The sequence below is a fragment of the Plectropomus leopardus genome, chromosome 15 (genome assembly GCF_026936395.1).
Source record: "Plectropomus leopardus strain MGB_pleo_1.0 chromosome 15, ASM2693639v1, whole genome shotgun sequence".
NCBI lineage: Eukaryota > Metazoa > Chordata > Actinopteri > Perciformes > Serranidae > Plectropomus > Plectropomus leopardus.
This window is the reverse complement of record NC_142190.1, coordinates 29,479,466-29,501,617: the sequence shown is the minus strand read 5'-3', so window position 1 is coordinate 29,501,617 and position 22,152 is coordinate 29,479,466. Positions and strand designations below refer to the sequence as shown.

Sequence of the window (22,152 nt, the reverse complement as noted above, 5' to 3'; positions counted from 1 at the left end):
TCTCTCTCCCCTTTTACACTTCAGCTTTCCTATCAATTAAAGGCATTAAGGCCTAAAACAAATCTTAAAAAAAAGAAATCTGTATTTTTAATTATCTTGATTATATATTTTAAATTCTGTTACAGAACAAAGAAATAATTTTTTTTTTTTATTATTTTCCTTAAGGTTGTTTTCTTGCTTCTTTTTTTTCTTATATTGAGGTAATTTTCATGTAACCTTTTTGTAGTTTTTTTTTTCAATTTTTTGGGCCATGTGTTGTTAAGTTAGCCCTGTCATGATTTTGGAAAAAAAATCAAGCCAATTTGCTGAAATTTCAAAGAGTTAAATGTCCAAAGTTAACAGGTAGTTTCCCCACTTAAATGTGACAGCTCTAGATGTGTATATCTGCAGTAACATTGGAATTAAATAGATCCATAGGCAGCTTTTTCTAACCTCCTGTAGCCAGTGATTCACTTGATCACAGCATATAAAGGTTCTAAGTATGACACATTTTCAGTGGACTGCCCTTAAGTTGGCAGCAAGTATTTCATGCCTGCCCCACTGGGCTTATCCTCTATATTTCATTCTATGTCATGTCTTTCCCCTGTCCCATGCATTAATGGTACCTTCCCAAACTCCCTCCAAGTGTGCAGCAAATGGTGCAGCCACTTCTGATGCCCTCTCTGTTATTGGTGTCTTTGTGCCCATCAGTGTGTTGCTATGGTTCGCTTTGTCAGCCCACCCCCCCTCCCTTCTGAAACCCCCCCTCTCAGAGCGTCTGTGGTACGGTCTGAGTGTCTGCGCGTGAATAAGGCTGAGAGAGCTGCCAGTGCAGCCCAGTTAGGCTGAGCGTCTGCACTGTGCAGGGCCTGTGGATAATTTGTATGAAAGCCAGACCAAGTGGAAACATAAATAACAGCCACAGCATCTGTTTACCCTGATGAGCCTCAGCACTCAGAGATGGGAGAGAGGGAGAGAGATAAAGAGGGGGGTAAGTCAGAGAGAGGAAGATGAAAATAGGGCAGTGTGAGAGACCTGACGGGGGTAGAGACATGGATGGGAGGTTCACACCAAGAAAACATGAGTGTGAGGATGAAAAAATATGAAAGCAAGTTATACATAGAGAGGTACGCTAATGAACACTCAGAATCACACAGGATTCACACAGTATTCATACACACTCACATACACACACACACTTGCATAGGCAGCTGCGATGTTGAGTCGCTATGGAAACTGCTTCTTGCTAATAGAACTGCACCAGCCATTCCATCGCACCGACTCACTGAATGCCTGTTGCCGTGGTAACAAATTCTACTCACGTATTTGCACACCCGCCTGCATCACCACCTGAATCTCAGGTTACACATGCACTTGGGTGCGTCACTCACATTGGCGCACACACACACCGACGGAGATGGAAGAAAACGGCACATATGGCTTCACACATGCAGAGATCTTTTATGGATCATACGTGTGACACAAGCAGAGTGGCTAAAAATAAAGATTTTCAGTCGTGCACTCTGACGCGCTGCTCTTTTTTTCCTTCTCTCCTCTGGTGTATTCTGGAGCCGGGCTGATTTCCCAGAGGATATGTAAACAAGTTCAATTATCCCGGCATTACCAGGACAGTATAGAGGAGTGACATATCAGCGGGCCCTCACAGTAACACTCACACTAGAAAATTGAAAGCCGGAGAGAAAGGAAACCTTGCAATGACATGCAGCTGACATTTTATAGGGCCAATCAGTATTTTTCAAAATCAAATTACGGTTTAACTGCTGTAATTACACACATTACAAATGTATGAATATCTGATGTTAACCAGTTAAACATCAAATGTCTATTTTTAAAGCACAAACTGTTGGAACTGATGGGGTTATATTTCACTGGAATTCCATCTTACCTGATTTCTCGTGAGAAATAAATTGATTTATTGAAACTAGTAAAGTGTATGAATGCAGATCTCTGCTAGGCGGCCTCGTCACAATGGTGGCCCCTATAAACAATGCACACAGTATAGCTGAGCCTGGTGAAATTGGTGCTCCCCGTTTCCTTACAGTGAAAATGCCAGCAAAGATAACCAAAACAGTTTATTTAATTTAATGCATCATAACCATAAACCGTAAAAAAATAATGGATGTGGCCACCAATCTCAGTACAGTTATAATCAATGTTTAAATTACCTCTAGAGGCCAAAGCTGTTTTATTGTTACGGGCTGCAAACATGTTTATTACTGCTATTATGTTGGGCATTTTAAAATGAGGATCGCCTGGCTTCTGTAGCCAGTCTCTAGTGGCCATTAGAGGAACTGCTTTTTTTGGCACTTCTGCTTTAGCTTCATTTTTCAGCTCAAAAGGTTGCCTCTTTATCATTACATATTGAGTATGAAATTACTCTGCAGATACTCCAGTTCAAAATGAGAATTTTCCATGGATGTCAGGTTTTGAGCCATAGATGTCCTGCAAGACATAAGGACTCTTGTTTTGAGCCCAGTTGATGTCCGGAAAAGCCTGCGCTGTTGCTATTTGATTTGTATTGAAGACTTGCTGCCCCTATCGTCTGGTTAACAGGAATGAGAAGTCAGCAGTCAATGATGATATAAAACAGTTGATAAAGCAACTGTGAATCACTGCAACCACAAGAGGTCCTTGAACATACGGTCATAAATGTGTATCCAGGTTTTTTTCATTCCAAAACATCTTCAGGCCCAACAGACGCTGAATCGAGTGACGTCAATTGAGGCAATAAATTTGATTTTATGCAGCACCCTATGGAGCCCTCAAAAAGCAGGATTTTTATACACAACATCTGTAAACAGACTTTGATGAGTAACATCGGTGGGATACCTTTTTAAATTCAGTATTTTTTATGTGTCCTATGGATGTATTTGGCAGTAGAGGTTAACCGATACTGGTTTTTCAGGGCCAATACCGATACTGATTATTAGCAGCTAATGAGACCGATAACTGATATTTGGAACTGATATGCATTTACAATAAAAATGTCTTTCTGTCAATACTAAGAACTTGTAATATAACAAACTCCAACACAAAACTTTGTTTAATTTCATTAATGCATATTGGTTCATCATTATCTACAAATAATCAGTATTGGCCCTCAAAAACCAATATCTGTCAACCCCTAATCTCAACACATGTACACACTTTATTTCTCATAACATTTAGACTTTAATCAGGAAAGCTTGAAAAAAAATTATTATTGTAAAAATATAGCTCATGGTGCAGGTATTTTGCTGAGAAGGCATTTATTTGGCTATAGGCAACCTTTGGTGATAATAAAAACCTTAATATATGGCACAATTCGCACATTATAATCACTTTTTCCTGCAAAAATAAAAGGATGGAAACTGAGTTGGATGTGTATTGCAGTGAGGGACATGGCATGGTGATTAGAGGCCGCTCAGCACAAACAGAAGGGTGATTAGGGGTGCAGGGTCACGGGGTGAAAGTGTTTCACTCAGCCCCAAATCCAAGGCTTATAAGGCCAACAAGGAGCTCACTGTCTCAGCTGCCTGCCTCCAAAACACTGGCACATTATTCACTCCTCTCTTTTCTACCTAACTTGATACCATCCTCCTCAACATCCACCCCCGCCTCACTTTCATTCTCAAAGTAATGTCTTACCTCCCAATAGAAACTGCCTACTTTCTGCTTTTCCATTATTCTGTTCCTCTCTCATTCATTCTCTTATGGAAATCTCAATTGATTTGGGCGTGAAAGTTTCAGCCTGACTCAGCACTTGAATATTTTTTTTCGCATCGAAACCCACGCCTGAACAATGCAGTCTCTTGCAAAAACCTTAACAAAAAAAGATGCTAATAATAGTTTTTTTTCCCCAACAATTGTTTGGGAACCTGTGTCCGATCCACACCTGAGCAATTAAGTAAGGAATTCAGCCCTGCCCGTGCCCTCCTGATCCTGTCAAGATCCATCAGGTGTCCGCATAAATGTCAAGCTCCACCACTCTCCTGCTCATCTACCCTCTCCATCTCTCTCTCTCTCTACATCTCTCTCACTTTCAAAGCTTTGTAAATGTCATTTCATCATGCACTTGTCTTCATTATCACTACCCCCCCACCCTCCCCCATCGCCCTCCCCTGTGCTCTCGCGGTGCTCAGCTTTTTCCTTTCTCTTTCATCTCTATTCTATCATTCTGCTCCTCTCCTAAGCAATCCTGCATGAATCCTTCCTTCTGTTTTCACCGTTAAGAAACCACACAATTGGATTAGCTACATCTGTCTCTTTTTAAACCACAGCAATTAGAAATGCAAGGGAGAGAGAATTCAATACCCAAATAGCACAGAGCCCAAAATAAGGAAGGAAAAAAAAAACAACAAAAAAAACCCCACACACTGGCACAAATTAGAGCACATGCACTCAAGCGTAGATTTGCACATGCACCGCACTCGAGTAGACACACAATGCACGGATGGGAATGTAATGCACGCTGTGTGCATAATGCTATGTAATGTACAGTATGTCTGGGCACGTGTGCAGAGACAGATGCAGGCACTGTCTGCATGGATTTTGGCTGCATCAGTGAAGAGTAGTGAGAAAGCGTCTCAGTTTGACTGCACTGAACATGAAAATGCACAGAAATATGCAAAACTCAGTCTTGAACCCTAACAAACCTGGTTCAACATTAGTTTTCTCATGCTGCTCTCAGGAACCTCTCACTAGGTATTTAACCATTTGAAACTTTGTTTGATTACTTTCAAAAACATGTGGGAAAAAAGTAAATGAGAAAATTGGCAAGAAATGTTCTGCAAATTGCAAAAAAGTAGTTGATTTACAGAATTACTTTAGCAATTACTAAGCAGGAAAAGATGTTAACAAAAAATTTGGAAAGAAATGCCAGAAAATTTGTAAAAGTTGATGTGGAAAATGACCTGAAAATTAGTTTGAAAGGGAAATTTGAATTTTTAAAAAAAAAATCCATAAAATACTATAATCATTATAATTATGTATTTAGAATTATGTTACAGAAAAAAATAATTTAAAAAAACTTCACTTTTTCCAGGTCAAATTCTTTTTTTTGTTGTTGCTTTTTTCAGTTAATTTTCTTGTCATTTTTCACTAATTTCTCAATATTCTTTGAGCTATGTGTTGTTAAGTTGCTCACCGCCTTCTCCCCACGTATTTGAGAGAACTCTTACCACTTTGCCAAGGTTCCAAAGGGTTAAAAATGAAAAGGCCCAGTAACATTATGAAGGACAATAATTCAGCAGAGCATTTCAGAAGGTGTTTAGAATAAAAACGCAGGTGAAAATAGGACCCAATATTGATTTTCAGTGATGCGTCGCACAGGATAGTCAGAGCATCAGCGTGTGGTTGATCAACCGCATCGCAGCCCAGAAAGGGAAGTAAATTAGCTGCCTGCGCAAGTGCTCAAAAAGCAGCGTTTGTGACTGCTTTGTATGAGGCTCTTTATGCATTTGAACTCAAAGTGTGCCTGTGAGAAGGAATGGCACATTTGTGTGGCCAATAAAAGCAGTTAACAATGGACAACATAATGTGCACATAGTGTGATGAGTCTGAGGTGATTATTTATACAGATACAAACACAACATTCCCCACAGAGCTGGAAAAATGGAGCATGAGGAAAAAAAAAACAAAACAACAACATGCAATTAAAATACCTTCATCCCTCGGTCTGTTCATTGAAGACTCATCATGTTTTTTTGTGAGCGGACCTAAGATTCAGAAAAAAGGGGTTGGGGAGGGGGGATTGGAGGACAAAAGACAAAATTCAAAAAGATTGCATTTGCAGAAGAAAAAGATTATAAGAGAAAAATAGCAAAAGATGTACGCTCTGTTACTTTTCAGTGCAGCAAAATGTTTACACGTATTACACACCGTTTCCTAACCCCAAATTCATCTGTTTTAACTGCTTAGGATCTAGTCACGCACTGCCTCGTAAATGACCCCAGAGGCCACTTCTCCTCAACCCCTCTCCCTATCAGTCCTGACACGCTGCTGCTTTGGAAAGAAAAATCAATGAGCAGAATCAAGCCATCACTCATTTCGGTCAGAAAAGGCAAAGGAACGCCAAGATTCTCAGCCTCCCACTCCGGCTCAGGACAGCGTTGCAGTCCTTAGGCAAAAAGTCCCCCGCACGATCCTGAGAGACTGTCAAAACATAACTCTGAAGACACGCAAGGGCGAGCACAGATCTGAATGAACTGAATACATGTGACCGCACACTGTGCACAGAGACATGCGTACGACTTCAGGCTTGAAATGTGAGTCGTTCCAACCAAATTAGCAAGTCGCTTTTGATATTTACGCCGCCCGCGAAGGCTTGTGACAGGATTCCCCTCGCCAAGGTCAAAGAGGAGCCCCACATTAAGCTTTAATGGTAACGCCAGTTAAATGCTCCATAGGGCACAGCCAATAACAGGCATTTATCACCGTGACCAACCAACGCCCCAGTGCGTCAACCTTTGTAAGTCTTAACTGATAAGGATCCCATTAATTTGTTTTTTTCTAGGTTTCTGTCAGCGGAGCTTTCTATCAGACCACAATTACCTCTGTGTTTTGTGGCGTTTTCAGACACTGTCTACATATACACACTGACGTTCACACGCACCACACAAAGCATGTTAACGGCGTCCTTATCATCTGTTGCTGTCTTCCTCAGACCCACCCAGCAGCACATCCCCTTCTCTCCAGTTGGAGGGCTTCTCATTTTAAAGAACGTTTTACGTTATGTTGCCAAGGGGTTTATCACTCTGCCAGAGTGCTGCTGACATGTCCGTTTCTACCATTTCTGCAGGAAACCTCACAAAGAAGTGACGGCATGTACCCTTTTCATGGTGCTTTGCGTCTATTGACAGGAGACACAGAGCATCGCTGCACTCCGCCACCCACCCTTCTATATGAATATGGTTTCCTGATATAAAATGTTTATCTTGTGTCTAAATGGAAAAGGGATCAATGCTGAATGGATTTACTGCATCCTCAGAGTACCACCAGGCGCCTCATCCAGAGAGCACTTCCTGCCATGGAGGGAGATGGTACAGTACTGGTCCTAGGCTGCAGAGCAGACAGGTAGACAGACTGGTAATGGACAGAAAGGCACATAAGTCCTCCGTCTTGTCAGCACTTCCTCACTACTTAGCACCACTCTAAAACCACACCTCGCCACTTAATGGAGACTGCTCGGATTTCATTCACTCTCTAATGCCCAATAAAGACCTAACCTATACATGAGGATAAGCTCTGCTCAAACACACATGCACTGTCAGACCTCACCAAAAGACCTCACCTAAACAGAAGTTTAAAAATACAAAAGAAACAGAAAAAAATGACAAAATGCTAACATCAGCACGCTCACATTGACAATAACAGCAAACTAATGTTTCGTAGATGTAATGTTTGCCATGTTCACATCTTAGTTTAGCACATTAGCTAATATGCTAAGTAGCACAAATGGATTGAAAACAATTAAGGCTGCATTCAAACCAAATCAGGTGTTCTGGCAGAAAAATATTTTCCCATTTACTTAAATGTTAGAAGTGCGTCTGGGTTGTGGTGGTTTAGACAACTGTGAATTCTGTAAGAAATGCAGCGGTCTGCAGCGAAACCTAACGTGATGAGCAACAAAATACCAACTACAGGTCTCTGATAGAGGGTCAAAGCTACCCAAGCTCCGGATGGGCTGGCCAAATATTGCACACTCTTCATTTTAAGAGGACCTGTCCGATACTCACAGTCCATTAATAATTATCATTACATTTTTTAAACTGAATTTGAAATTGTGTTTTTTAACAAAGTCTAAGTTTGCCAGTACTGTTGGAGCAGCCGAGAACTGCACAGGTTTTCCCCAGAATCCCAGACATTGTTTCCGAAAGTAACATTACAGAAAGTAAAGGTAAAGTAGAAAACTGTACACTTTTTCAGGTATGGGTAGCATTGCTAAATGCTAATGTGGCCAAGATCATATGGTTGTATTTGGGTGATTTGAATTGAAAGAATTGCTCATGGCTGTATCTAGGTCTTAACTTCTGACAACAAAGTTCGGACTTTTCAAGAAATACTCGAATGGATTAGACAGGACAAAAAGTAGGCTGTAGCCAACGGGAAACACACACACTTATTTTTGCAAAACCATCCATCCTTTCTGCCTCAGTAGAGAAGCCTGCCGGTAGGTTGACTGTCACATGATGTAATGGGCCACTGGTCGCTGAAATGCACTGGCCTACGCGGGAGCATTTGGCTTGGGCTGTCCCAGTGCTGTTTGACCTAATGCGGCTCCATCTCTCAGTCAACAGCATTTGTGTTCGGTTCAGTGAGCTAGTGGCCAGAGCGCAAGCTGTCTCCCGTCCCTCCCCATTTCCTCAGTGCAAAACGGGATGAAGCTGCAGTATGTCATGTCTATGGTGGCCTGTCTGCTTGACAAGGTGTCAGACACAGCTTCGGTTCAACCCCCCACCCCCCACCCCCCCCAAACTGCATCTAGGCAGCAGCTTCCAGCACATGCAGTCCTATCCCTCTGCTCTCCGTCTCCTCAACTGTTCCCCCAGCCTCCAGCTTCATCCTCGCCTCCACTGTCCTGCTTCCTGAAATATGGTTTTTAATAAAGACCACAGTAAATGGCTGCTCTAGCGGCAATAAAAATGAAGGATCTTAGGCCCATGGCTGAGGAGTGTCTTGAGGAAACAGGAATGCAGTGAGACAGTGCTCCTGCCTATAAGCAGCCTGGCCACACAGCAGAGTCAGGTCAGAACACTGTAAAAAAAGGTAGGAAGCAAGAGAGAGATAAAGGGAGCAAAACTCACTGTTCAATCCACAAGAACATTTCTGGTATTTACATTATTCTACAGAGTTATTTGAATTTCATTTGAGTTGAGGAAGTAGCAGGCTACATAGTGGCCTGGTGGGGAAGGGCAAGAAGCTCATTTGCATGCAGAACAGTGACCCCTTCTACCGCCATCTGCATAAAGATGGAGGAGAGGGGAGAGGAGAAGAGGCAGGGATGATTTCAGGGAGGAGAGAGCAGGAGGGGTGAAAAGATGCAGGAAGAAAAGAGAGCTGTGAATTTTCTTTTGTCCCAAGTATAACGCAGAGAACGTTTTCAGTGAGAGTACTTCCGGGTCTCAAACAGATCGAACAGATAGGTGCACGACTTAAGGTGGGAAAATAACACATAATGTTGTACTGTGGAGATTAAAAGTATCAAAAACAAGTTGTGCAGGACAGATCTGGAACATTTCGATTGAGACTAAGTATGATTCTGTGCTGCCAATTCATATCAGCCCACCTACATCCACCATGGTACTGCTTGCTGCCAAACACAGCAGCAACTTCTTCCCTCTAAACATGCTTGACCATCACTCACTGGGACCAAGTTAGCAAGCTAACGTATGACATAAAGCAGCTCAGACTAGCTAAAACACCAACACGAGTCTACAGCCACACTTGCAGCTCTTTGAGTCTGGGTACAGTCACCTAACGCTTTGAGCTAAAAGCTAGCTAAAGGGGTACAATTTTTACCATGTTCTCGATCTCATTTTAGCATTTTAGCGTGCTAACAGTTCCTACTACACACAAAGTACAACCGACACTGATGGGGATGTCATTACTTTTGCAGGTATCGGGCCATAAACCAAAATATGGGACAGTTAATTTTTAAAAAAATCAAAAATCAAAATCAAAAGTCGGAGACCTATAAATTCATTAAAAAAAACACCCCCTTAGACTTTTCCCCCTAACCTTAACTTTAGTCATTAAAATCAAATGCTTATAAAAATAGGACTTTGAAAGCTGGACATAATCTCTAGTCTGGCACCATGTAAACTATCTTAGCTAGATTGTGACAGCAGTTCCATGTGAAACGTAGTGTGTTTGAATTCAGGAGCACTTCAGTCTCCTTCAGTCTCTATTTCTTGCTCGCACATAGGGCAAAACATATCCTCGGGGACAGCATCAGCCTTGTGTAAGCAGTGACCCCTGACAATAAGTGACAGATTCTGACAAGTAGACAGGGCTACATGTTAAATCAGTCTCACTCATTTGCACACCTTGTCCCCTGGGAATAACACAGGAGACTCTACATCATCCTCTTACGGAGTATGTGACATATGTATTGTACAGAATACACTCTGTAACCGCAGAGTTATCATTGTACTCATGTATGTACATGCTCCGTGAGAGTGATGATGAAAAGGATTTATTTTTCAGTCCCCATTTTTTAATTTCTTCTTCGGTGCTCTGGTCTCACTTTAGCACTTGATATTTCCCAAAAGCAGTTTATCTGTTTCCATCTTTTGTTGGGCCATGAAGCATTAAGCAACAAAATAAATAATCTGCAATACTCAATACCCAATCTAACTAAGTAGGTAAAATACAACAGTTCTGTGTGCACCACTGTAGACTTATTCTGTAATAAGACCTCATAGAGTATAAGAGCAGTAATGCATCCATATGTTTTCTTGCTCAACTCTCAGGTGAGCTCAGTAATCACAGACTTTTTATTTTATTTTTTACATTTTAGCATTAGCCCTTCTAACTATCATCAGTAGCATATGCTTTGCCACAAAAGTTAGACTTTGATCTTGTGTTCTTTTACCTGCAGATCTGCATTTTCAAAAGCTCTCCAATGGATTATTAAATTAAGAAGGACACCCAGGTAGCTCATGAAGAGGTGGATGTTTTTGCCTGACAGTAGGCGAGTTTCCATTGCAGATTTAAACAAAACTTAAGCGATATTTTTGAAATGTTGACAAAACACAATTGCAAGATGACTGCATTTCCATTGAGCGATGTCATGCTACTTCTCTTGAGATGTTATGCAAATTCTGCTCCCACGATTACCTTCCAAGCAGCATGGCAATGGATGTTCAAAACATTAGCAGGTTTATTTCTATTGCAGTGACCACTCTAGCTGTCATTATTTCCAATCGAAGGCGATGACAGTGTGTTCTGCGAGCGATAATGGAAAGGCAAGCCTCTAATACATGAGAGCGGCCACATATGAGGGACTTGTGGGAGGTGATAGTCCATGATTTCACAGAGGAATTTTGGATTCAAGACTTCTGGATGATCTGCTCAACTTTTGAAGAGTTACGAGATGCATTAACACCTCTTGCAGATACTGTTTAACTCTTTATTGTACTTTGTGTGACCTATAAAAGTGAAAGAAGTGTTTCCATTACAGTTTTGTGAAATATGGCCTTTTTGGAATTCACTGAAATACCACCTCATGCGAGCACAAAAACTTTTTTGCGCTAAATGGGAGGTTTTTTTTTTAAATCAACATGTTATAATCATTTTATATTCACAATTTCAATTTGGGCAATGTGAGGGTTAATCGAAACCCGCCTATTGACCTTCCATTTTTGGTTAATTTTTCAAACAAGGCTGCCTATGGCATTTTTTAAAAAATATATATATATATATTACAGCATCCCAAACCCAACCACAGTATCCACAGCAAGTAAATAGCCTCACTCCAGTCAGACAAAATGGCATGAGCATACCAACAACATGGTCATTGAGGTTAAAAAACACATGTTTTACATTACAGCCCCTTGTCGATAAGTTCAATAGAACCAGCGCACTGCAAATGGTAAGAGAGTTTGGCAATAGTTAAAATCCTTGGTGATGGCTGCTCAGTGTTTAACAGTAAGGCAATGTATGTCCATATGAGTGTTAGTCCTTCAGCTAACTGTAATTACAAACATATTTCAGCATCCTTGTTGACAACTGAAGGCAAACCATGGCTTTCACATATACTCTTAAAGGTTCTCTTACAACTAGCAAGCTGAGAGTCACATGACCTATAGAGTGGTGAAAGTCTTTTGTTTCACAGACTCACAGAATTCAAGGGAAAATTCTGCAATAACGTAACTGTGATTTAGTCATTTAAAGTATATTTAAGGGATTCTTGAATAGTTTTTTCAGTTTCTTTCACTTTTTTTTACAGCAGCAAAGTGTGGCTCACTACAATAATTACATTGTTCTTCAGCAGGGGGGCGTGCTCATGTGTTTGAGACAGAAAGACATTCTTTGTAACATGTCAACATGTCACAAGAATCACAAGACTATGATTGCTTACTTATCTTCCGGATGAAATTTTTCATTAAAAGTTACACTTTTACAAAGTTTTAGTTTGGCCAGATATTGACATAGACATTGCAAGCAGCTCACCACAGTCTGCACTTCACCTCTGCCCGGTGTGTTTGCAGCGTTAAGTTACTGCTTTGTCCAAATTAAATAGAGGTGAAAGAGGAAAGAAATGTGGTAGTTTGATAAACAATATTTTACATGTTTTTCTCTTCACAGTAGAAAGTTTCAGCAATTTTATGCAAATCTTATCTGATGTTATGCAATGATAGTTATGCAAATCTTATCTGATGTTTTAACACTTGCAGGGTAGAAACAGACAGCCTAGCAAGGCTGCTGGAGTAAAAAAAAACAAAACAAAAAAAACCGGTTAAAATGCAGTTAAGATAATATTTTGGTTTCTTCTGCTCACTCTTTGACCATCTTAATCAGTAAATTCACAGACCATTAAATGGCTGGCAGCTCTGTTGCAGTTATGCTAACATTGGCAATGCTAGCTTGTTATTGTAGGGGCTTTTTATGAGAAAACTACAATTAGCTTTCTGTTGTCTAGAGAGATTCTGTACAACACTGACTGTATTGCACTTTATTTTTTACACTATTCATTTTAAAAACAAGAAATTACCAAAGTTGTGACCTGACACCAAAACCTGTTTTCCTCGCCTAAACAGAGCCTGATGATGTTAGCGTTAATATACTAATGCTAGCTAGTTACTGAGGCTTGGGCTGTATTAAAACATAGTATCATGATGAATACTTTGACACAGAAAAACAAGAAGTTAACAGAAAATCAGAAGAATTAATGAAAAAAGTACTTTCAGAACTTTCTGAAAACTTTCTCAGTGTAGGGACTTGGAGACATTTCCCTTTTCTACTGGTTGTAATAAAATGTTAATGGTGTCATCAAGTCATGGTGTGATTTACTACATCAGTAGTTCACTGTTTTCAATCACTCAAAACGCATGCAACTTACTCTGCATTGCTCATGCAAAAGGTTAATGTAAGCGAGCTAACAGGATATAATGTTCATGCATGGTTTGCGCAAATTAGTGCAAGCTAAAAGCTGAAACATAACAAGTCACAATGTGGCTAACTGGTACAAAAAGCAGCTAGTGGGGCATGTTTGGTGGGAATTTTAGATTTGATAAAATGTTAAATTTAATATGAGGAAAAAAGCAAGTGTATCTAATTGCCTTGCAGAGTATTAGCATAAGGAAGATTGCATATGGGGCGCCAAATGCCAAAGTACGCACATTTAGAACACGATTAGACCAGTAACTGAGAAAGTAATACCAATTGAGACTGACTTTAATGCAAGACCAGTAGATTATCAGTGAATTTACCGTTTTTGGTAATATCCGGGATGCAAGTTTCCCACACATTTTCATGGACAAAATTTTTTAACTTTTCCATGACTTTTCAAGGACCCATAATACTTTTTTTCTCTCCTTCTCTTTCTCAAACAGTTCAGATTTAAACTTTATACAAACATAATTTCAGCTAGAAATTATGTTATGAAGTGGGTAATTGAGGAAATGTATGCAGTGGTGAACAAAACATTGTTAAACATCTAGATTTTCAGCTACAGGAAATTGATTTACCACTGTGTTATCTGTGGAAGGTTACTAAAACAATATCATTAGACAAAAATGATGGAAAATGTGATTGTGAAATTTTAGGATTTTTTTCTGATTTTTTTATGACAGTGGCAACCCTGTGGATGTTTTTTGGCTCTCTTTAAGAATTTTTTTTCCCTGAATATCATCCTGACTAACTGATCAGAATGACATTATTTCAGGGAGTCCTGGTGCGCAAATATAACATTTTTAAAGTTACAGAGTACCGGCTGTTCTAACACTTTGAAAAGTTGTGACACACACTAATCTTTTCAAGCAGACCTGGGATTTAACTCTCATGCTCATCTTTTTTTTAACCCACTTTAAATGCACAGTTTGACAAGCTGAGACTAACTTCATTTCCTCTTATCTTATATAATGCTTTTGTCTCACTCACCGTCTTCAGTGGGTACATAGATGTTGAGGTAAAGGCAGTCCTCACTCTGGTTCTGAACATAGGTCGCTGCAGCATCCAGGTTATCTGTGAACCACACTGGTAGCATGATCTCCGGTAAAACCCCATGCACATTCTGGGGACACACTGGTGCGAAATGGGTGGCATTGCGGATCTCTTGCCAGGAGCCTGGAGCTTCAGGAGGCTGGAAGCGGCGCTCGCCGATCGGTGCAGTGGCATACGGCACACCTAAGTACTGTTCCACAGGGCCCAAGATCTCATTGTTGAGCTCCTTCCTGATGCCACGGACCTTTCCATAGCCTGTGGACACTATGGGGTGTTTCAGGTCAACCCGCTGGCATGAGGACAGGGTGAGGTGTAGCACGAGTCCCCAGAGCCACAGCAGACAGTGATTAGCAACCTGCTGAGAAGTATAATGCCGCTTCCCACCATAGCCATGGTGGCTGGCAGCATTGAGAGGAAAAAACAACATGTCCAAAATAAAGGCTCTTTTAGCCATATCACTAGGACTTCAGCTGGGTGTAGAGAGGGATCACAAACTCAGTGGGTTATGGGAGATAACAAAGGAAAAAAGAGGATTTGTGGACGGGGACAGGTCAGCAGTTTTCTTAGGGTGACATGGTGAGGCGGAGGGACAGGTAGCATTCTCAGGTAGACTCTGTGGTCTCATCCGTCTTCCTCCTTGGAACTCCTGATGGGTCCAGAGCTGCAGTCAGCACGCAAATTACACCTGAAAGACACAGACAGGTTGCAGGTTTGAGTCAGTGTGTGTGTGTGTTTATAGGTTCACTTTATAAGCCCCATCTGTGTGTTTAAAAAGGCCCGAGAGGACACTATGGGTGCGCTGATTTTACATAAGATGAAGTGACTGTTGGATTAAAAAAGAAGCAATAATGACACTTGACGGCAGATGACTCCTTTGTAGTACATTTATATTACCCTGCGGCTATAGTTTGCTTTTCTGTCTTCCACAACAGACACCATTATGTCATGTGATTTAGTGATCTTGAAGATAATTGGTTTAACCTGAAAATACTGATGTCAGTGTGAATTTAAGCACTTTAAAGTTGTCGGACTAAAATTAATTCCTTTGTGGCACTGCACGTCGGACTAACACCAGTGATGCATCTACAAAGAAGACTATACAGACTTCATCCACAGAACAGTTGTTAAAATGGACCAAACAATGAGCAACAATCACTGCAGCTGATAAAGAAGTGCAGCAGAAATGCTGTCTAAAATAGGAGGCATAAATCTTCATTAAATATGAAACCACCACAAAACAAGCCATGATGTTGCAATTTTCTGGGCTCAGAACAACAGCATTTACTGTATTCCTTTTGTCTCTCCACTTGACTGATCTGTTGTTTGCATTATTTTATATTTTTGGCCATGACTGCAATCCTGGAAAAACGACATCTAGGATCAGTGCCTTGTGTCAAGATTATGTCCACTGTGTATTTCACCACTGACATGTCTCAAATTTAACTTCTGTTAAATTTAACTTCCTTACTAAATTTGCAAATAGACATGTACATTACATACACAAAAGCAGTGTGTTCAATGCCTCCCAATGCATTTCTGGTGCAAACACACAGCTGCATTTAGAGTTGTAAACTTTTGGTCAGATAAGTCCAGCTGTGATCTCATCTTGACACGTCAAATTTTGATGCTTGGACAGAACTTCCCAGTGTTACTTATAATGACGCTAGTCATGTAAGTCAAGGGATCGGTGTTTAGTTTTAGGAAACAAAAGTACTTGGTTAGAGTCTGGAAAAGATGGTAGTTGGAGTTAGTCATGTCAGTCGAGTCACATGACTAACAGAATTGAATTGAATTTATTAGCACATAATATATGACAAAATAAAGTACATGATAACAGACATAAGAATTGTGCAGAAGAGGTTACGAAAACCAAAGGGGCCTATAGTAAAAAGCTCTTGTCTAGAATTTATGTTATATTCAAATTTTTTCATGTTAGACTTAAATGAAAAAATGATGATGCGAAATGATGTTTAAATAAAGTGAGGACTGATATTCCAAGGTAATGGTCCACTCTATTTCAAAGCAAATTGTCTGAAAGTTGTGCAGAAATTATGGAATATAAATATCCTCAGCTGTCTTGTTGGGTATAAATGTATACCAGAGTTCATTAAAAAAAGTTATGAAATACATCTGGTAAGCTGTACTTTTGGAACATACATTTACATATATCAATGATGACTTTTAGTTTCACACTGAACACAAACTCCGGCCTCCTGGGTCAAGGCTTGCGCTTGTTGGACCCATCCACCTACCCTCCCACCTATTAGAAGACTTTCACACTCTTCACACTGCATCCATTGCTAGAAATATCTAATAATGATGCCACTGGGTTTACACTGAAGCCCAATGTGTCTCATACAGACCCTAAAAGGTGTTCCTTTAGCAGCATTCTAAGAACTATGATCGTTTCTAGTTCTTACAGTGCTGATACAACAGAAATCTGGGTTCTTAGAACTATGAAAAAGTTACTCCAGTCTGAAACACCAGGGATGCTGCTCAAACTGCATATTTAGACGCCCTGAAGTGATACCAGGCTGGCCCCAGGCACACATGGTTGTAAACTGTGGACAGACCCAAAGTTAGTATGGTAGGTTTGGAAAGTCAACATGTTATGAATAATGCCTTGGTTACATTTTAATCTGCCTTAAAATGCTATTAAAAATATTGGAATACAGGTTGCCAAATTAGAAGTTATACATGAACTCCTAAAAAAAGTTTTTACTTGCAAACAGAAGCCATCGATAAGCATATGAAAGCAGGGTAAGTGTTAAAGAATATTTGGTCTGGTTGCAAGAACATAATTTGTAGTCCAAAGGGAAGCTTTCTTAGTAACCATGGCGTAAGGTGGCCTCTGGTTCACATTTTCATCTTGAAGATAATTACAGTACTTTAAAGTGTGAAACAACACATCTTGTAATCAAGCTGAATATACAAAATAAATAAAAGCGTGTTCACACGTCACTGAGTGAACAAGACGAACCCCTGGCCCTGCACCCTTTTCAGCCGTCCCCACTGTGTCAGAGTTAGCCATTCCCTCTCAACTCACTTCAGTTGGTTCTTGCTTCCACATTATTACAGATGAATGGGCAGTGCTTATCTCACTCTGGCTTTGGGAGACGGAGCCATTTAGGTGTGATAAAGGCTTTATGTGGCGCAAACTGTTGGTTGAATTCCACCTCATCCCTTCACCTCAACTCTGCAACATCCACACTCCACTGGCAGCCGGTAGACACAGGGGATGACATTCAAAAATACAGCTGAAAGATGGCGTGCAAACATTACAGGATACTCAAAGTTAGTGATGTGAGTGGCTCTCGGCTCATAAGGACAAAACAGGAACAAGTTGTCTGGAAAAAGATTCACTTCATTAGAGCCCTCTGAGTGACTCCATCTTAAGACAAATCTTATGATACATTTGGACGAGGGAGTAAGATGTGTAAGGACACCCTGAATTCTCATCAAGAAATTTAGTGCGCATACATAGTCAAGCTGAAAATCCAACTTAGAAAAGATTAATGTGTATTATACACAGTACATGACCCTCTATGCTTTGTAGTAAAAGACTCATTGTGAGGGGGTAAGATTGCGTGAATTAGAGAACCAACTAGACTTTCTGGAGTAAGAGGCAAAGAAATAGGGAAAATGTGTTCATTTCTCCAAAATGTTCATCTCATTCTAGTTTTTATTTATCCTGCCAAGTACATTAAAAGGAATAATTTAACGTGAAAAATGCTCACTTGCATTGTTACCTTAAGTTAGATGATGATTGATACCACTTTCATATGTCCCTTAAAGATGAAGCTGCATTAAGGAGACAGTTAGCTTAGCTTGGCTTAAAAAGTGGAAACAGGGAAAATGATTGCCTTGCTGTTTTAAAAAGTTTAAAAAGTAACAAAACCTGTGTACCAGCCTCACATTATGTCTTGTTCAAAAACTGAAGTGGTTTAATGGAGTTATAATGAGGACTCAGGGAATGGGAATGTGTCATCATCAATAGCAAGTTGGCTATTTTCTTGGATGAGAGTGTGAGTGCCGTCTGCTGGCTGTTTACTGTAAGTGTCAAAATGAAGAGCTGAACTAACACAAAACACTCAACAGTAAACAAGAGTCACACACCATATGTAGTGTTAGGCATGGGTAGTATGTAATATTTCATAACTTCATACCTTCCTAAAATTTCACCTTAATTCTCCAAATTAGATGTAAAAAACATGATGATATTCCCCAGGATTTCTCTCCAATAGCTGGTCGCTGGCTGTTTACAGTCCTGTAACTTCTCCTTCCATCACACAGTTTCTTAAGTCACACTTTCTTTCACCTCAGCTGCCTGTGCCACCAGTATAGACCAGAGACTGAGCTCTGGTGGTACGTGCTGTGCACAACATACAATGATTTTAATTAAAAGAGGAGCTTTTTATGTATTCATAAAGGTATTGAAAAAAATACATTTGAGATTTCTCAATACCCTGCTATAGTGTAATACTGTGATATTCCCAAGCATAATAGTATATAGTTGGATAAAGATTAATTAAACACGATTAGCTGATGTTTTGTTAGCATTCAGTTATCTTATTATTACATCATTTTTGTTTTGATAATTGTGTAGATGGCATTTGGCTTGTTGACCTGTAGGTCCTGCACCCACAAATGATTATTTTTGCATTGCATGTAGCTTGAGGCCTGAACACCAAAACAGACATCAGGGATGGTAATGGTTGGCTCGCTCACAATGCCCTTTGACTATTCTTTATCCAGGGTTTCCCCACAAATTCATTTATTTGTGGCGGCTTGCCACAATAAAAGAATCACCACAAATAGCTTCTCTAATTTTGGAGCTAGGTAGTTCATTAGGAGCACTGTTGAAATCTATATATATATATATATATATATATATATATATATATATATATATATATATATATAGTACAGTTACTCATTACACCACACTCTCGGAGCACCCTCCCCCCTCAATCGTCAGTTTTTGCGCATGCAATATATTTCTTATGATGAACAATTGGCAGATGACAGATGATTAGACCAGCATCTACTGTAGCTGCTTCAAGATGGCGGTGAATGCTCCGCAATTCCCATTCCATATTTCTTGGCTGGAGTTGTCATCACCACAAGGTGACAGAGAAACCTCAAGAAGTCACTGCTTTTGGCCAAGAAAATTTCCACACATAAACACCCATTAAACCAAGACCTTTACTTTTTTTAGACTTCTGTTTATTTACCGATTAAACTAATGACACATGTTACTCAGTGAGCTGTAGAAGTGCTACATAGAAAGTGTAGTTGACTAAACAGAGCTTTGTGCACTGTTTTCCTGTTTTCTAGTCTTTATGCTAAACTAAGCAAACAGGATGCTGGTTGTGGCTCCATATTTAACAGACAGATATGAGAGTTGTATTTATCTTCCAGCTACGAATTACAGACAATAGCAGGAGGAATGTATTGGAAATTGGTTTGTTCAAGAAGAAGACCAACAACAATGCAGACCCAAACTGTAAGTACAACCACACACACATCAACAACTATATAGTCTATGCAATACAGAATATTGCATGAAGCCTGTGGTTTAAATAGCATTAAATTACACAGAGTTGCTGTCATTGCTCACTGCTTATTTGCCATGGTTACACACCCATGTACATAGACTTTAATACAGGCATCTGTGCCCGTATCCTGTTGGTTAATGGGACTGAACATACAGCACAGGCCCAAGGTCAGAGCACCTTTAGTATGAACAGTAGTTCCGATGATGCACACAGTACTATGTCCTTCCTGACTGAGATAGCGTAGGTGAGGGTCAAGTGTTTGTAGCCTGTCAGTGTTCTCTGTAATGCTTGCACTAGCAATGACGTACACACACGTGTAAAATTCGATGAGGCATCAGATGTTGCATGTGAGTAGAGACTCAACGGTGAGCACAAATTGGTCTGTTCTCAACCTCTTACATGTGACTCGCAAATGGTAAACCCGAACATCCCTAACATCTGTTCATGTCAACCATCCGTGAGCTGAAATGGCATCGAGCGTGCATCTTCACGCATAAAACAGGCTAAATTGACACACAAATCACCAGGCTGTTTTAAGCTGTTGTTATATAATCGGTAGCCCTGTCAGCTGAAGCTGTCTGAGAAGGTAATGTCTCTGCCACTAGGACACTTTTATGGCTATGTTTAAAGTGGGATGGTCAGAGTGGTTTGTGAAAACTTTTGCAGAATTGCGGTGTTAGGGAAAATGCATGCCTTTGGATTTTATATTGCTTTGTTTCCACTTTGAGAGTTAAGACTACATGCATTACTTTGGCTGTCAAGCTGCTCCCCTCTGCTAGTCAACATCTGTGGATGACAAGGAGCTTAGCCAGACAGAAACAGAGTGCTGAGTTTTTGACTAAACTTGCTCGTCTGCAGTCTACTGTCACTTTGCTTAGAAAAAAATTAATTATTAAAGAAAACAAACCAAAGCTTGGATGGCTATATGTTGAATTCCCTTGCAAATATCTAGAAACAGTTTTCCACTGTCCCTATGCGCTGACATCTGATGGAAAGGTGACTCCCTTTGCAGAAACATCAATAGTTGCATCACCTTATTCCTAGCCCCTTGATACCCTGCGTGAGTTATGAGCATGGCCTCTGGGCACTTGTTTCACTTAACCTGCATCTGCGAGAGTTAGCGGTAGGTAGGTATTCTGGAGAAATAACCAATATGAGAACACAGCTTGTGGCACCGTTAACTGAATAATCTGATCATATCTCTACCCTCTACTGCCTGTGGATGGAAGAACAACCTAAAGAAGTGGCCTTGGATAACAGAGTAGCATATTTGGCTGCTTTATTGATTTCTTTGCGATCAGCGGTGAACTGATGAAAATCCTAGAAATCCAATTCCAAAGGCTCTGATGATTATCAGGACTTCCATACTAACAAAGTTGGAAGCCTCCCATTGAAATAACTTTTAAAAGAGAAAATGCCATATTCTTCCTCTTATAAATGCAAAGTTGAATTTATAAGAACAAAAACATAGTTCATCCACCACATGAGCACATATTGACTACTCACTGTGTTACCTTGAATTCTTGACAAAAATCTTGCTTTGCATGCATGTCTTTGCAGTGAACTTAGAATAAAAAAAAAGGCAAAAGATTTTTACAAACTTAAGCAATCAGGGTCCGCTAACATGTTACAGTATAAAAAACTTGCTCCAGGTAGTATGCCCTAAATGTGCCAGGGCATGCACGTGCGTTTGAACTCTGTAGTTCAAAGATTGTTTGTACCAGTGTGTTTTATATTGTAAAGATATAGTCAAAATTATTGTGTTTGGGAGGTACTGAGTAAAAGACTGAATAAATGAGACTTGGATAATACTGCACGATTTGTAGGAGAGTGTGTAAACTGATAATTTGATATAGTTTTGCTGTTGTTCAACAAAGTCCTCGTTTACTTTAATTAACAGAAAATTTCAACTTTTTGGATTCTCTGTTCACCATGAAGGCACGTGAGAAGTTTTCTGCATGGATTCAAGGTAAGTGAGTAAATAAATAAATAGATGATACATGGTAATTCTGTGGGTGAAAAATTCCTTTAAAGGAGGTGGAACAGAAACTTGGGTACATCAAAGAAGACAGAACCAAATCACCACATCACATACATTTTTTTGTTGTTGTTTTTTTTTTTTTTTTAAATATTTTGATTAATACGTTTATTTGCTTTCAGATCAGAAAACCGATATCATTGTCTGGCATGGTGGTGGAATCCAACTCTATTAACTCTTGCAGATGCCAGTTAAGTAAAGGACTAACCAGAAGTTATCATGGGGGTATCATGGGGCTAGGAATACAACAGGCATGTACAAAACTATTTGCTATGACTTCACTAGCTTAACAGAGTAGCAGAATTTGTTTAATATTCAAGTAGTTGGACTGAGCAAACACAGCAGACATGGCCATGCCACTCTGCAAAATGTAAGACACAGCTGCCTATGGGCACTGTGAAAATAAGCTCG

General features: G+C 40.0%; 1 protein-coding gene across 2 annotated transcripts in view; it reads right to left on the bottom strand.

Moving 5' to 3' along the window:
* The window catches only part of nlgn2b (neuroligin 2b), an 88,761-nt gene that overhangs the window by 32,437 nt on the left and 34,172 nt on the right, over nucleotides 1-22,152 (bottom strand). For both annotated transcript variants that reach the window (XM_088088360.1, XM_042499594.2), the window contains exons 2-3: nucleotides 14,083-14,830; nucleotides 5,643-5,696 (exon numbers count right to left, since the gene is read on the bottom strand). In XM_088088360.1, coding sequence (XP_087944486.1) covers nucleotides 5,643-5,696; nucleotides 14,083-14,599 — 571 coding nt within the window. In that variant the 5' untranslated portion in view covers nucleotides 14,600-14,830. The remainder of the gene's footprint in view (nucleotides 1-5,642; nucleotides 5,697-14,082; nucleotides 14,831-22,152) is intronic.